The 17899-nt window shown below is 42.9% G+C and overlaps 1 protein-coding gene and 1 long non-coding RNA gene across 2 annotated transcripts; both read left to right on the top strand.

Moving 5' to 3' along the window:
- Nucleotides 1-1976: 1976 nt before the first annotated feature.
- On the top strand, nt 1977-6132 carry LOC121502741 (uncharacterized). Its single transcript, XM_070285515.1, has 5 exons — nt 1977-3051; nt 3105-4263; nt 4987-5120; nt 5215-5542; nt 5763-6132. Exons 1-5 carry the CDS (start codon nt 1977-1979, stop codon nt 6130-6132), a joined length of 3066 nt encoding a protein of 1021 aa, XP_070141616.1.
- A 6472-nt stretch (nt 6133-12604) lies between these two features.
- LOC138928652 (uncharacterized) lies at nt 12605-16112 on the top strand. The gene is made up of 2 exons (XR_011445046.1): nt 12605-12779; nt 12974-16112. It is a non-coding gene; the product is annotated as an uncharacterized lncRNA (long non-coding RNA).
- Nucleotides 16113-17899: the final 1787 nt, after the last annotated feature.

Raw genomic sequence — 17899 nt, 5'->3', positions numbered from 1 at the left:
CGAGCTCCTCAAAAGTCTGCTAACGGATGCTCCGGTACTGGCATGTCCAGACTTTTCCGTCAAGATGACGCTCCAGACCGACGCGAGCAACTATGGACTCGGAGGTGTGCTGACACAAGAAATAGAGGGGCAAGAACGGGTCATCGCATACGTGAGTCGGAAGCTAGACGCTGCCGAACTCAATTATTCTCCTACGGAAAAGGAATGCCTAGCCATCGTCTGGGGAATTCGTAAGCTCCGATGCTATCTCGAGGGCTATCGCTTCGACGTGATCACAGACCACTTGGCCCTGAAATGGTTAGATCAAATTGAGAACCCGACTGGAAGGATCGCCAGGTGGGCCTTAGAACTTCAACAGTACCAATACGATGTCCACTATCGCCGCGGGAAATATAACGTGGTCGCCGATGCCCTATCCCGGCAACCACTGGAGCACCTCCAACGACTAATGCCAGACGAACGCTTGTGCAAATGGCTGAAACGAAAACTCACGGAAGTTCAGGACGACCCCCAGCGATTTCCCGATTATGTCATCGAAAACGGAGAGCTGTATCGACACCTCGGACACCGCCCAGACGACCAAGATTATATTCCTTGGAAGCTCTGCGTTGCGGCTGAGCATCGAGCACGGATCCTCCAAGAATGCCACGACGCGCCCACGGCTGGCCACTTTGGCACCCGGAAGACGATTCTGCGGATCTCACAAAAATATTACTGGCCCGGAATGTTCCGCGACGTGAAACAATACGTCCGTCAATGCGTCCTCTGCCAGAAATATAAAGCAGAGCAAAAGGCACAAGCAGGAAGGATGTTGACGAGGCAGGTCGATGAACCCTTTGGCATCGTATGTGCAGATTTCGTGGGACCATTACCGCGCTCCAAGGCAGGTAACACAATGCTGCTGGTCTTCTTCGATAGTTTCACCAAGTGGGTGGAACTGGTCCCATTGCGAAAAGCCACCACCACCACGTTGATACAGGCGTTCCGCGAAAGAATCATCGGGAGGTTCGGAGCCCCAAAGAAACTGGTGTGCGACAATGGCACCCAATTCACCAGCAAGGCCTTCAGAGGATTCCTTAAGGAGATGGGCGTAGAACTTCAATACACGGCCCCCTATTGCCCACGCGAGAACCCCACGGAGCGAGCGAACCGCACAGTCAAGACCATGATCTCTCAGTACGTCGGCAGCGATCAGAGTACGTGGGATCAGCTAATACCTGAGCTGAGCCTCGCCATCAATACCAGCATTTCGGAGACCACAGGGTACAGCCCGGCTTTCCTACTACAGGCACGAGAGCCACGGTTACCAGGCTCATGGTACGATCAAGTGACACCGGGAGCAGGCGTCGCTCCGGAGACCCCTGCCGACCGAGCTGGACGACTGAAGGAAATTTTCCAGATCGTCCAGACAAACATCCAGAAGGCCAGCCGCGACCAAGGACGACAGTATGACCTCAGGCGTCGGGCATGGAGGCCCACCATCGGCTCCCTGGTCCTCGTGCGCCAGCATCACCTATCCAAGGCCGTGGATGGGTTCGCTGCCAAACTCGCGCCCAAGTTCGACGGGCCATATAAAGTGGTCGCCCTTCCGTCCCCAAACATAGCCCGAATCCGCTTGCCCGGGAAACGAAAGGGCCGCCTTGCCAATATCGCCGACTTAAAAGAATTCCATTCTTCTCTTCCCGCAGGTGATGCAGACACTGACGACGACGCCATGTCGGAGGACAACACCGGCGTTCAACCCGGGTCCGACAAGCCACGGCCACCTGACCACGATATCAGCGAGGGGTGAATTTAAGCAGCCCACTAAGTTTTCTAACCCTAAGACCATTGTTAGCAATTAGATTAACATTAGAACTTTTGCCTACTACTGCCCGTTAGGACATTACCATTTAAGTACTGGTTAGTTTAAGTTTGGATAGTTCTCTTTCTCCCATAGATTCATTCATTCACACGCGTGCCACGAGCGAGTCAGGATGGAGCCCATCACTATCGACTCCAGCGACGAGGAGGACACGGCTCCAAATGGAGCATATGACAGGCCAACGACCGGCCGCGACCCCCGGCTACGCCCTGGCGCATACTACGCCGGCAGACCCACGAGAGCCTGCCCAACCGGGATCCGACAGGCTCGAGGCCCTACCCGAGCCCCGTCGTCCCCGATGCAGCCAACCATGCCCAGAGCGCCACCGCGCCGAGCCACGCCGCACCCAACGTTCGAGTCGTCGGACGAGTCGCCTTCAGCCTCGCCAACACGGCGCGCCGCGCCACCAACGCCGCCACGACCCTCGGGCCACTCCCGAGCCCCGTCGCCCCCGATGCGCCCAAGTATGTCCAGAGCGCCACCGCGCCGGGCCACGCCGCACCCAATGTCCGAGTCGTCGGACGAGTCTCCGCCACCACGGCGCGCCGCGCCACCAACGCCTCCACGACCCTCGGGCCGCTCAATCTCTCCGTTTTACACGGACAGAACGGGACGCAGGATCCCCTGCTCCCAAGCTCCGCCGTCGGGACCCTACCAAGGTTCCTACAACCCGGGCCCGCCAAATCCGGACGCGCCGGGCCACTCGCGTTGGTTCCACAACCCGCGCCCCGCTCCAGGACACCCTGACCCGACCGCTGCTGCTCCACCACCTGCAGGGCACTACAGTCCATGCAGCCCTCGCCAGCAGGACCCGGAGTCGGACGAGGACGACGACGAGGAGGGAGACTCCCGATCCTCCAGTCCAGCTGCCCCGACACGCGACGAGGACTATGTACTGGAGGATGCCACCGACAGCGACGCCACCCCTCTGTACCCCGGACACCACGGGGAGGAAGCCGGCGAACAGAGCAACGACGACGCTCAAACCATTAGTAGCGACAGCGAGCCAGACGATGGTGCCCCCTCGGCAGCCCACTATCAATGGGAAGGAGAGGAGCGGTACGGGTTCTGGCGGGGATCGTGGATTCAGTTAATCCACGCCCGCTACACCTCCATCCTCATTGAGGCACCCTTCCGGCCAACTCCTGACCCGATTGTCACCTTTCCCCCGTCACCGGAGAGGCTGTGTATAATGGCCCCGGACGAGGGCTGGGAGATGGACTTGGGAAACACCCCCGAGGTCCGCCCGCCGTCGCCAGCACTGGGGAGGATGCGGTCCTACCCATCTTCCCCGGCGACCGGGCCGACGACAACGCACCACTGGCATCCACGAGCCAACAAGCGCTTCGCCACATCACCGACAAAGCCTACGATAACGCCCCACGGGCATCCACGAGTCGACAAGCGCTCCACAACATCAGCGACCAGACTTACAACAACGCCCCACGGGCGCCCACGAGCCAACCCGCGCTCCGCATCAGCGACCAGATCGATGACGACGCACCGCTAGCATCATCAAGCCAAGGCTCGATCCCCACCGCCGACGAGACCACCGAGCATGGCTACCAGCCCACCGGGAAGGCAATGCTATGGGAATCGGAGAGCAGCGACAGCGAGACAGAGACGGGGCAAAAATTCCGCCGCAAGGAGACACAACCACGGCCACAGCCGAACTTTGCTATGCCTGACCAGCGATCCTCGGCCCACCGCCGCGAGATAGCCACTGCAATGAACGCGCTACACAACGCTGCCGAGACCAACCGCCGGGCAGCAAACCATAACCGCTCCACTACCCACGAGGAGGTCACTCCCCCAGCCACCCCACGTGTCGGCTTCGGAGATCGCGGGTTCGATCTCTCTCCGGGCACGATGGACATACTCATGGAGGAGCTCGAGCCGGGAGTAGAGGGTCTTGTACAAGAATTAATCCCAGACTGGGACCCAAGTGCCCCTCCAGCGCCGCATTTCCCGCGCCCAGTCCCTGCGACCACCACCGCCGACGAGGTCCCACCTCCAGCACCGCATTTCCCGCGCCCAGTCCCTGCGACCACCACCGCCGACGAGGTCCCACCTCCGGCACCGCGCTTCCCGCGCCCAGTTCCTGCGGCCACCACCGCCGACGAGGTTCCACCTCCGGCGCCACGCTTTGCTCGTCGAGCCCCTCCGGCGGATGATTTCACCACCGACGACCCAGCGCCCGAGCGAGTCGCCATACCAGCCGCCTGGTGGACTAACACGCACGACCAGCGAGTTCCACTGGCGGTTTGGCAGGAGATAGCGCGCCGGAGCCATGCCGCACAGTACTCCCGTCAGCGCTTCCGCGTCCGCACGCAGGAAGGACCATACCAAATAACAATGAAGACAACAGGAGAAGTGCAGATCCGTTTCGGCCGGGCTGAGTAAGGAGGGAGTGTGACGCCTCTATTCTACAGGCGCACAACATCTTGCTATAATTTAAGAATTAGCTAATAAGTATATAGATATTCTCCCCCTATTATATAATCATTAGGTTTAAGACGGCACTGGAGCCACGCAATCTCATTCATTAAACGTTTAAGTTGGCATTGAAGCCTTAACAGACGCAGACTTGAAGTATACTAAAAGTAAAAATAGTTAATTTAAAAATATTAAGCTAAGTTCGGCACCTTAGAAGTCGCCGAACCGGGAAAATGATCGACTAGTCGAACTAGTCGAACTAAATCAAATCGCGTCGAACTGGTTCGAACCACCAGTTCTCAAAAGCTATGACAGCTCGCGTCTTCCGGCATTCGCTCTCTTCCGTCGAAACTTCGCACCGAGGCAGACGTGCCCATCGCCGCGCCTCCGCGACCGAGTCAGGAAAACACAGTGCATCGAGTCCTGAGTAGCAACCGCGACGTACGTGACCGCGCAGAGCCATCGGCTACCAGAGCCCACACATTCGCGGAGATAAATTGTGCCAGCCAACGACCGCGATCGGCAGCCACACGCCCGCAGACAAAGGGGGCTAGATTCGTAAGTTACAGGAGTCAATTCTGTAAGGCAGTAGTAGACTACACACTTAGATAACCCCATAACCAATAAATTAACAATTGAACCTACCCGTAGTAGTATTTCCTTGGTAGTATTGGTCACGGTTTCAGGTTCCCCGATCTCTGTCCCGCTGGCGGCCCCAAAACACTGCGTTTCGGCATTTCCACTCGCACGTGTTTTACGGCCATCCAGCCTCCCATCGATCCTCTCCCGCGTCCACAGCCGCAGCGTCACGCCAGCGCAGGTCCATTCCGTGCATAACGTACCGCCCCGACTGGAGGACACCTACTCCTCTGCCCCACGCCGTTAGGAATCCTCTCCCGTGCTCCCCGCCGCAGCTTCACGCCAGCACAGGCTCTTTCCGTGCCCAGCGTGCCGCCGCGACTGGAGACCACCTACTCCTCTGCCCCACGCCGTTAGGAATCCTCTCCCGTGCTCCCATCGCAGCGTCACGCCAGCACAGGCTCTTTCCGTGCACAGCGTGCCGCCGCGACTGGAGGACACCTGCTCCTCTGCCCTCGTTCAGTTAGGAATCCTTTCCCGTGCCCACAGCCGCAGCGTCACACCAGCACAGGCTCATTCCGTGCACAGCGTGCCGCCGCGACTGGAGGATACCTACTCCTCCACCCACGCCCAGCTTAGGAATCCTCTGCCGCAACTGCAGTCGTAGCGTCACGCCAGCACTGGCTCTTCCGTGCACAGCGCGCCGCCGCGACTGGAGTACACATCCTCCTCCGTCCACGCACAGTTTAGGACCCTCGGTCATACCTGCAGCCGCCGCGCCACGCCAGCACAGGCTCCTTCCGTGCTCCACGTGCCGCCGCAACTGGAGGACACGTGCTCCTCTGCCTTCGCCCCACTAGGGACCCCCTTCTTGTGCCCGTAGCCGCCGCGCCACACTAACGCTGGTTTCCCGCGTCCCGTGTACCGCCACGACTACGAGGGCATCCGCGCCCGTGTCCACTCCTAGATTAGAGACACTTCGATACACGCTGCCGCCCCGCCTGCATTGGCCATTCCCCACACCGTGCATCACCCCGGTGATACCAGAACCTCTGCCTGACCGACCCGTAGCCAGCCTCCGTGCCCAGCCGGAGTTGACTAACACCTCGCTGACGCCCCTGGCCATTCCCTCGACCCACGTCGCCCGAATTCTGGGCGAGATCAACCAAATCCCGCCGGGAGTCCACCGGAGTTGCCACTCCGCGCACCGGCGAAAACAGTACAAACAAGCAGTAGGCGCAAGCAGTGTCTAAAGCAGTTCGCGACGAGCAGCTTTCTGTCAGGGACCGACCGATCAAGCAGATCGACGAGTCGGTAAAAGCAGCCGGCCATTGACAAGCAGCGCGTGTGCCCCGCCTGCTCCTGGAGCATCTCGTGACCACCTCGTCTGGCAGTCACGTTGCCGACCCTCGGGGATCAGAACTAAGTGCGCGTAAATTCGCAACCCGGGTCCCGCACGCTGTTATAATAAATTCCTATAAATATTTCCGTCCCCTCTAAATAAATTTCTTGAAGAGGATCCCTGGTCACGACTGAGGTTTATCCCGGCCGGAGAGATTCGTTACAGCCTCTTTGAGTAAAATCTAGTTGGCAATTGTATTGTTTTATGAAGTCAATACCTAGTATGCCATCGCAAGGTATTGGGAAACTTTGGTCGACTAAGTAAAAGTCGCGTGGGATGATATATTTGCCATTAGTGAGTTCTACACTGGCTAAGCCTGTTGAAGATATTGTTCCTTCGCCTATTCCCGATATTTCGGTGTGTACTTTATCATTTATTATCTCAAATTTATCTATATTATCTTTTAATATAGATATGTCTGCACCAGTATCAAGTAACAGAGTATAACATTTGCGTGTGTTTTCATTTTTTATTTGTATATAAATGCTTAGATTTAGGTTGACTGTTTTTATTGTTTGCTCTAAATATCTGAAGGGTTTTGTTGGTTTTCCGAGTTGGTTTGGGCCAATCGGACATTGTTCTGATTATTACGGTTTGATCCGTTGTTGTTTCCGTTGCGGTTGTTTCCGCCACGGTTGTTTCCTCTATAGTTATTGTTATTGTTGTTGTTATTTCGATTATAACCGTTGTTTTGGTTATTTTGATTATTCTGGTTGTTTTGGTAATTTTGGTAGTGGCCATTGTTTCGGTAATAACCTCGGCCATTACCCCTACCGCGATAATTGTTTTTGTAACTACCGCGATAGTTACCTCTTTGCGCATATAATATTGTGTTGGCGTTACCCGTCATTTCAGTACTACATTGTATATACTTTGTGACGGCTTCATTCATGTTCGTGAAGTTGCCAGCTTCCAATATTGTCTTGAGACGGCCATGCTCGCAATTTTTGACCATCGCGGCGATGGCTTCCTTTGTACTGAACTTTTTTTTTTTTTCTTTTTTTTCTAGATAGACGCGTTAGAAGGACAGACGAAATGTACGAGGAAACATAAGGAGATAATATAATAAACTATAAATATATAAATAAATAAAAACGCATGCAAAATAATGATCTAATAATAAAAATATATAACCATAACCATAATTTAATAAATAAACAAAATATAAAAAATAAAAAAAAAATAAAAATAAAAACGCGTGCAAAATAAGTGCTACTCTACGAGATAACTACTACAAGTCATGCAAGAATAAATAAATAGGTAAAATAAAAAGAAACGCATGCAAAATTAGACTACGGTGCTACACTACGAGCTAACTCTACAAGTATTAAGGTTTTTAATATAGAAGGGTTATCGCTACGAATTATAATATCAGAGAGGCGGTTGTAATCCGTACATAAAACCCTAAAGGGTTCATGCACTTCAAACTCCCGCCTACAGTGATTTACTACTAAAGGGATAAGGGTTCTAGATGTTAGTCGGGGAACGTGGAAGTTAAGCTGCCCTAAAAGAATGGGGCTCTCAACCACACCATTTATAAGGTTATGAAGGAATACGACACCAAGCATTGTTCTACGGTTAGCTAGGGAGGGTAAGTTAATTAATAGGAGTCTACTTGTATAGGACGGTAGCCTCTCATCAGCATCCCAAGGTAGGCCACGGAGGGCGAAAAGTAAAAAGTTCTTTTGTACAGATTCAATACGGTTAATATGGATTCCGAATTGAGGACTCCAGACGCATGAACCATACTCCAATATAGGGCGAACTAACGAAGTAAAAAGGGTCTTCGTTATATAAGGGGAATCGAATTCCTTCGACCACCTCTTAATGAAACCGAGCATGCCTTTGGCTGTATTAACCATGCACGAAATATGTTCAGAGAACGAAAGTTTAGGGTCTAAGCGAACGCCTAAATCATCAACAAGAGATATTCTTTCAAGAGCTTGCATTTAGAGCTATTGAGATGTAATAAATTAGCACGACACCATGCTTGAAAGTTATTAAGGGGGGACGTCTGAGTAACTTTTTTTAAAAATCGAAAAATTTTTTTTTTTGCTTAAAAAATACTTTAGGGTCTTAAAAATAACATATCAAAAGATAGAGTCCGGCAAAAGTTTCTAAGTGTTGAAATTTTCCATTCTGCGGCGATGCCTTACATGTAATCATATACGATTTTAAAACTTTAAACGCGTTTATCTCAAAACCACTTTTTTTGAGTTGGCCGGAAACCTAACTCGAACAAATCTTAACCGATCGATCTGAAATTTTGACAGTATATTCAAAATACCTATGGCTATCGACACACGTAGGATTTTTTTTTTTTTTTGCTTACTTTTTTTTTAATCAACAATTTTGTGACGTTTTTTTCTCATGAAAATTGAAAATTTTATTTAATCACACACCATTTTGCTAAAAATCAAAATATCGAAAAAATCCTACGTGTGTCGATAGCGGTTGAGATATAGAATCTAACAAAATTTGATTTTTTGTTCTAGATCAAAAATTAAGGACGTTAGGTTTCCGGCCATGGACCCCTTTCAAAAAAATAGGGCCTACGAAGAAATGCTGCACAGCCGCCATTTTGTTTTCGATTTATTAAAAAAAAAATGTATTTTGTACTTCACATATAACATTATCAAACCTACTTAAAATTTTTTCGATTTGCCTTTTCATTTGGCCAAAAAAAATTCTTGAAAATCGGCTTTTTTTTGGCCAGTTACTCAGATGTCCCCCCTTAAGATCCGATTGCAGGTCTGACTGGCAAGAGCTGTCCTTATACTGAAAGCATAGCTTAACGTCATCAGCGTACATAAGTACTCTAGAATTCGTTAGAACCAGCGGGAGGTCATTGATAAACAATGTAAATAGCAGCGGGCCGAGGTGGCTACCCTGTGGGACGCCAGAAGTGACTCTGAGGAATTTGGATAGAGCATTTTTAAACAGAACCTTTTGAGTTCCGTTACTCAAATAGCTCAAAATCCATTTAAGAAGATCGACAGGAAAGTCAAGCTTCCTTACAAGAAGAGAGTGATTAACCGAGTCAAAAGCTTTACTGAAGTCTGCCGAAGTTAGCTTCCTTTCTTGTTTCAAATCACTTACTCCAACTTAATAGCCCAAATCAGGATTATTTTTACATCATCCCTAAATCGAACCAAATCTTCAGTCCTGCCTTAAACGAAAGCTATCTTCTTTTAGATCTTCATTGTGTTAAGCCAGTTTTTTTTTTACCATGTCCCGATGGAATACCTGGCTGTGTGATTAGGAATTGTGTCGAAGCGCTGTGTAATCCCCTTCTCATATTGTTTACCTTATCCTTAGAAACCTCCCACTTTCCCCTTATTTGGAAGGAATCATTAGTTTTTCCTCTCCACAAAAAAGGTAGCAAATTGGAGGCCAACAATTACAGAGAAATCTCTAAGTTGTCGGCCATCCCAAAACTGTTCGAAAATGTTATTACTCCTCATCTGCAGCACCTGTGGAGGTCAATTATTCCTCCATGTCAACATGGTTTTTTTAAGCGAAGATCAATTACAACCAATCTTTTGGAGTTCACATCCTTTATAATAAAGGGCTACCGAAATAACTTTCAGACAGATGTAATCTATACTGATTTCAATAAAGCACTTGACTCTGTTAACCATTCTCTTCTTGTTCGGAAACTCGATTTAATGGGATTTCCGATTGATCTTCTTAATTGGATCTCATGTTACCTAAATGGCAGGACGCAAAAGGTAATTTTTATACCCTTGCAGGGTATTATAATTTCAGTCAGAAGTTTGCAATGCAGTGAAGGAGACGTTTCCGACCCTATAAAGTATATATATATTCTTGATCAGCATCAACAGCCGAGTCGATCTAGCCATGTCCGTCTGTCCGTCTGTCTGTTTCTGCGCAAACTAGTCCCTCAGTTTTAAAGCTATCTGAATGAAACTTTGCTATAGTCTTACTTATATACTTACTTATATACTCTCACTCCTATATATGTCGGAACGGGCCGGATCGGACGACTATATCATATATCTGCCATACAAATGTTCGATAAATTTTTAGAAAAAAAAGTATAACTTGGCTGTTTTTTAACATTTTTGCACCATTTTTTAGATATAGCCATTTTATATTATTTTAGAATTTTTGATGTTAATTTTATGAAAATCGGACGACTATATCATATAGCTGCCACCGGAACGATCGGGAAATTAATATGAAAAAAATATAACTTTGTTGTTTTTCAACATATTTTCATCTACTCTGAGATATGAGCTTTTGTTGTTATTTTAGAATTTTGTTGTAAATTTCATAAAAATCGGACAACTATATCATATAGCTGCCATAGAAGCGATCGGTAAATGTAGAGAAAATGTGAAGCTGTGAATGTAAAACTGTAACTGTCAAACTGTAAACATAATAAGTATAGGTAAAATGTAATGAAACTCTGTTTTGTGTGTGTCTTCAGCATTAGAATTTATAATATAAATATCAAAACCAATCTGCAAGGGTCTACAAACTTCGGCGTGCCGAAGTTAGCTTTTTTTCTTGTTAAAAATAAACTATCTAATTTTCTTAGGGTTACATCTGGCGTCCCGCAAGGGAGTCATTTGGGTCCCCTTTTGTATATATATAAAGTATATATATATTCTTGATCAGCATCAACAGCCGAGTCGATCTAGCCATGTCCGTCTGTCCGTCTGTCTGTTTCTGCGCAAACTAGTCCCTCAATTTTAAAGCTATCTGAATGAAACTTTGCTATAGTCTTACTTATATACTTACTTATATACTCTCACTCCTATATATGTCGGAACGGGCCGGATCGGACGACTATATCATATATCTGCCATACAAATGTTCGATAAATTTTTAGAAAAAAAAGTATAACTTGGCTGTTTTTTAACATTTTTGCACCATTTTTTAGATATAGCCATTTTATATTATTTTAGAATTTTTGGTGTTAATTTTATGAAAATCGGACGACTATATCATATAGCTGCCACCGGAACGATCGGGAAATTAATATGAAAAAAAAATATAACTTTGTTGTTTTTCAACAAATTTTCATCTACTCTGAGATATGAGCTTTTGTTGTTATTTTAGAATTTTGTTGTAAATTTCATAAAAATCGGACAACTATATCATATAGCTGCCATAGAAGCGATCGGTAAATGTAGAGAAAATGTGAAGCTGTGAATGTAAAACTGTAACTGTCAAACTGTAAACATAATAAGTATAGGTAAAATGTAATGAAACTCTGTTTTGTGTGTGTCTTCAGCATTAGAATTTATAATATAAATATCAAAACCAATCTGCAAGGGTCTACAAACTTCGGCGTGCCGAAGTTAGCTTTCTTTCTTGTTAAAAATAAACTATCTAATTTTCTTAGGGTTACATCTGGCGTCCCGCAAGGGAGTCATTTGGGTCCCCTTTTGTTTACATAATTTCTGAACGATCTGCCCGAAGTTTTGACCAACTCCAGAGTTCTTATGTACGCTGATGACGTCAAGCTTCAGATCTTAACAATTTTCAAACATGGTGCCGCGTGAACTTATTAAACTTAAATGGATCTAAATGCAAATGCTCTTTGGAAAATTTAATATAGTTGATGATTTGGGTGTACGTCTGTATCCTAAACTTGACTTTATCGATCATATTTTGCGCATGGTGAATAAAGTCAGGGGTGTGCTTTGTTTCATTAAGCGGAGGTCGAAGGAATTCAATGACCCCAGTGTTACAAAATCTTTATATACATCACTTGTTCGTCCTATCTTAGAATATGGATCCTGTGTTTGGAGCCCTTAGTATGGCGTCCACAGTAAACGCATAGAATCGGTTCAAAAGAACTTCTTACTTTTCGCTTTACGCGGTTTAAGCTGGGATGCTAACCAGAGGTTACCGTCTTATTCTAGTATACTCTTACTAATTAACTTACCCTCCTAATCTAATCGTAGAACCATGCTAGGTATTACATTCTTATGGCAGTGGAAAGTACTGATGTGCTGGGTCAGCTAAATTTTCACGTACCAATAAGAAACACTAGATCCCTTTTACCATTAGTTTTGCCCCACTGTAGAACATCCTTTGAACTGCATGAACCCTTTAGAGTCCTCTGTGCAAATTATAATGATGACTAAAAACTTTAATCTTAACCCACTTAGTAGGCATGCAAGCAACCAATCCAGCAGCACGCCAGTAGTAGTTTCCTCGCAAGAAATAAAACCACCCTAATAAGTACAGATAATATGGAAATCGACCTTATCTATGAATAATAAAGATTAAGATTATTTTCCTTATACCTCTTGAGCTCCTATTGAATTTAACTTGTCGTTGATAACACCTGTGTCTGGTACTCCGTGTTAGAAAAAAATATACATTTAAAAATTAAGCAATATCAATAAAATAACAGTTTTTTTTCTTCAACGTTTTCAAATTATGATTTTTAGTCCACTTTTTCGATTAATTTATTATTTGTGTTTCAGTGCTCATTCAATGGGTTTACAGAACGATTTGGTAAGAATAAATAACCCAGATATATGACAAGAATATTCCCAAAATATAAAGATATACATTGAAAAATATTTTCTTATTAATTTATAAATCATAAATTATTTATAGATACAGTTTTAAAAATTTCAACATACAATGATGAATTCAAATAAATTTTTTTTTTAATAATTAAATCTTATTTTTAAATTATATTGTAGCTAAAAAAATGTGAAGATGTTACCACTAAAATTGGTGATGGTACGGCCTACTGGAATTATAGAAAAAGTTATACAAGAATTGAAGATCTTGTTTGCCTCAAACGTAAAAATCAAATTTTAATACGTACGTGCGACATTAGTACTGGTCATTTGAGTCTAGATAAAATAGGCTGTAAAGAACTAAAATTTCCTAAAATGCACTGCCCTGATGACCTTTATGAAATTCGATTACCTCACGGTGGCATACATTGTTTAAAAATTTCACGTACTATTCAAGCATACAACGAACATTTTTGCTACGGCTCAAATATAATTATTCCAATGGATTTGACAAAACAGGATGTTTCAAAAATTTTACAGTTTTTGATTAAAAAGAATATAACTGATTACTGGTTACCAATAAAAAGAGAAAATGCCTTTATGCCATTTGCAGTACGTTTACCAGGAAGATCATGGAAAAATATTATTAGTCCCAATTTAATATCGGTTAACGAGTCTGACGAACACTGCATGAAGCACGCATTTTATAATGAAAATAAATACAATAATATTTTGTTGACTGAAAACTGTATGACTCCCTTAAATATAGTTTGTGTGTTTAAGTACGATTTGCCAAGTACCTTTGGTGGTATAGTCAATCGACCAAATGAGTTTTATTGTATCGATTGGTGGACTGTAGATAATCACGTTCATACTGAACAATATTCATCCAATATATTTAAACGAGTAGTATCCAAGTATGTGTTGAATGATGAAATAAAAAAAAACTTTAAATTTAAATACATTTACGATAATCTTGGTAATAAATGTATGATTATATCGAACACATATAACATGATACACGGTGTAAACAAAAGCTTGCATGGGCTTCCGTCATTAAGTAAAAGTATAATAGGGTCAACAAGTTCAATAGAAATAAAAATGATATTAAAAATGGATGATCGTGATAAACAGTTAACTCTTGTGATATATAATCGAAAACATTTATTCTTAAGTAATGAACACGATATTGGTGTACAATGTTTTACCTACAAAGCGCACGGCATATCAAGAAAGGTTAAGATTGTCATTGTTTGGGAAAACGAAGATCAGAGTCATTCAATTGGGAAAATTTTCCTGGTTTCGAATTATTCTAGCGAATATTGGTGTGAAGGCCACAGTATATTTGATTTCCACTTAGTTACCACTCAAAAATTCGTAGTTCTTGGAAACCTTTGTCACGATTTTGTTATACGTTGGAATGTCTCATGTATCCATAAAAATAAATTATTTGGTTTGTGTAACATTTCACGCATGGGTCCAACACAAATGGTTAACATTGTATGTGATCTTTTAGAAAAAATAAAAACCAAAACTATCTTTGATAAAATTAAGGTAAAACAAGTCAGAGTTATGAACATTGAGAGGAAACCAAATGACTTTTTCGTGTATCGGATTCATATAATTGTAAATTGGGAAGCAAGAGAAGTATATACTATTTCTCATAAAATCCAACAGACAGACCAATCTGTTAAAAATAAATTTAAAAAAAAATCAAATTTGCATAGGTATATTATTACAATAATAAAAGCATTAAATACATATGTGAATAAGAACTTCACTATACGCCATGCTGAGTACTGTTTTACAGAACGGGCTTTTCCGAACGCTGTCATAAAAGCCAACTTGATGAATACGAGTTTTGGAGAAATAGAAACAACAAAACTATTATGTCTTCAAAATAATGGTATGCCGTATACTCGACAATGCCAAGGTGACTTTTTACGTGAAGCATATTGGTATAAACTTACTCAGCAAGTCCTTTGTAAAAAAACTAAAAATATTACGAACATTCTGTTTAATATATACAACTCAAATTTTCATATCTTTGATCCAGAACAAGTTTTAAAAAAAGTTATTGACGTCATTTCTGAAAATGATAATTTACTAATTGCTTTAGATATACATATAATTTCCAAAATTATAAAACTAAATTTCAAAAGGCTTACGTTACTAAATTCGAAGATTTCTAAGATAAATATTGGCACTGTTACATGGAAAAATGCAATTTGTGCAGTTATAAAAGTTTACAATTCCCTAACAGATATTAAAACGGAGGTTTTAAGGATGTCAGCCAAATTTAACTCAACAAACAAATTATTGGAGTCTTTTGAACAGTCAATTGACACTCTTTCAATTTTATCGTTGTCAAATAAAACAATGTCTCGTGGTAAAGATTTTGGCTTTATATTTAATAATGATATTATAGACTATCAAGACATTGGGGTGTCGGTAAAAATTTCGAAAAATCTTTTATATTTCTTAATTAACCCAATTATTGCTAATGTTTCTGGAATAGCTTTGTTTTCAAAAAAACGTTCTGGAAAATTATCTCAAAAATCATTAATTCATGAAAAATATCGTTTTCTGCAATCGAATCATGAAACAAGTGACTTTTTCAATGAACCAAACCTACAACTTGGCGTATATCTACCCGAAAATCTTCTTAGCCGCATAAAATCATGTCCAGATTTTTCAAAATCGATATATAAAAGCGTCCCTCTAATTATTTTTAAGGTATACTCTAATGACAAGCTTTTTCAACAGAACAATAGGAAAAAAATTATCTCCAGTCGTATAATATCAATATCAATACCTGGGTACAGTGCGAAGCTTCCCGTACCAATTCCTCTTATTATACGGAAAAATAAAAGCCACAAGCTAAGCAGTTCAGACTCTTGCCACTACTGGAATTATAGAAATTGGGCAAACGATGGTATAACGATGGTGGAGAAATCTGGAGAAAATGATAATATTGTGCTGTGCTCTTTAAAACATTTATCACATTTTGCTTATCTTGTTGAGCATAAACTTGCATCAGGTGGGGATAGTGAGCAAGAATTTTATGACGAAATTATGGACACTGTAATGAAAGCTGGATGCATGATTATATTTACAGGAATGTGTTTAACTTTAATGACTGTTTTAAAATGTAGTTTTTAAAATTTAATTAAACTTTCTTCACCTATTGTTTTGCTACTGATTTAGTTTGAATTTGTTGTACAAAATTATTAAAAATAAAAAACTGTAATATATGAAAATGTTGTATTTGTTTATAAGTATCGAACTATTATTAAATAAAATGCTTTTATATATCTTATGTTTTCTTTATTTTCTTCTTCTTCTATTTATTTCTCTTTTAGTTGTTTGGTATAATAAGTAAGAGCAAGATGACCATATGGCAAAGAAATTTCTAAATTGGAAGTTCTAATGCATTGACAAATCAACAGATCTACGAAATATATACTAAATACATTTTAGTGCAATAACTGACAAAAATACTGCTCTAAAGAGAACAATATAAGAAGCTAACTTTAGACCGACGAAGTTTTTTTACCCTTGCAGTTTGCAATTTTATATCCCAATCAAATACAAAGTAACGTAAACTTTAAAAACACCTTTATTTACAGTTTTACATTCATAGATTTGCATTTTTCTTGTTATTTTTTTTTTTATTATTTTTTATTTTTTTGCGCGGGGTTTCGGTTCTACCTCCCGCCCAACCGACCGAGGGGCGCAGCCGTGTGACGTACGGCACGAATCGCGAACTAGATAGACGCGGTGAATGAAGGAAGAAAAGAACGAGGAAACGTTACAAGAAACAAAATTTAATAAGGGGAACAAAAAATATAATATAATAAAAATAGTAATAATTAAGTAATAACGCATGCAAAATAAATATAAAAAATATAATATAATGTAACTAAATAATAACTACGATGAATAAATAAAAACGCATGCAAAGTAAATATAAAAAAAAAAATAATATAATGTAACTAAATAATAACTACGATAAATAAATAAGAACGCATGCAACATTAGACTACGGTGATACACTACGAGCTAACTCAACAAGTATTAAAGTTTTTAGTACAGAAGGGCTATCGCTACGAATTATAATGTCAGAGAGGCGGTTGTAATCCGTACATAAAACCCTAAAGGGTTCATGCACTTCAAACTCCCGCCTACAGTGATTTACTACTAAAGGGATAAGGGTTCTAGATGTTAGTCGGGGAACGTGGAAGTTAAGCTGCCCTAAAAGAATGGGGCTCTCAACCACACCATTTATAAGGTTATGAAGGAATACGACACCAAGCATTGTTCTACGGTTAGCTAGGGAGGGTAAGTTAATTAATAGGAGTCTACTTGTATAGGACGGTAGCCTCTCATCAGCATCCCAAGGTAGGCCACGGAGGGCGAAAAGTAAAAAGTTCTTTTGTACAGATTCAATACGGTTAATATGGATTCCGAATTGAGGACTCCAGACGCATGAACCATACTCCAATATAGGGCGAACTAATGAAGTAAAAAGGGTCTTCGTTATATAAGGGGAATCGAATTCCTTCGACCACCTCTTAATAAAACCTAGCATGCCTCTGGCCTTATTAACCGTGCACGAAATATGTTCAGAGAACGAAAGTTTAGGGTCTAAGCGAACGCCTAAATCATCAACAAGAGATATTCTTTCAAGAGCACAATCATTTATCATATAAGTGGCAAACTGGGGAGTGACACGTGAAAATGTCATCAGCTTGCATTTAGAGCTGTTGAGATGTAATAAATTAGCACGACACCATGCTTGAAAGTTATTAAGATCCGATTGCAGGTCTGACTGGCAAGAGCTGTCCTTATACTGCAAGCATAGCTTAACGTCATCAGCGTACATAAGTACTCTAGAATTCGTTAGAACCAGCGGGAGGTCATTGATAAACAATGTAAATAGCAGCGGGCCGAGGTGGCTACCCTGCGGGACGCCAGAAGTGACTCTGAGGAATTTGGATAGAGCATTTTTAAACAGAACCTTTTGAGTTCTGTCACTCAAATAGCTCAAAATCCATTTAAGTAGATCGACAGGAAACCCGATTAAGTCAAGCTTCCTTACAAGAA

Source organism: Drosophila kikkawai, chromosome 3L (genome assembly GCF_030179895.1).
Source record: "Drosophila kikkawai strain 14028-0561.14 chromosome 3L, DkikHiC1v2, whole genome shotgun sequence".
Taxonomy (NCBI): domain Eukaryota; kingdom Metazoa; phylum Arthropoda; class Insecta; order Diptera; family Drosophilidae; genus Drosophila; species Drosophila kikkawai.
This window is presented reverse-complemented; position numbering and strand designations above follow the sequence as displayed.

Bases quoted from the DNA above. Each gene is read 5' to 3' on its own strand.
- LOC121502741 (XM_070285515.1), top strand. From the start codon at position 1,977: ATGGAGCCCATCACTATCGACTCCAGCGACGAGGAGGACACGGCTCCA. The intron at 4,264-4,986 runs GTAAGGAGGGAG...TCACGGTTTCAG, and splicing joins ATCCGTTTCGGCCGGGCTGA to GTTCCCCGATCTCTGTCCCG. The intron at 5,543-5,762 runs GTAGCGTCACGC...TTGTGCCCGTAG, and splicing joins CCTCTGCCGCAACTGCAGTC to CCGCCGCGCCACACTAACGC.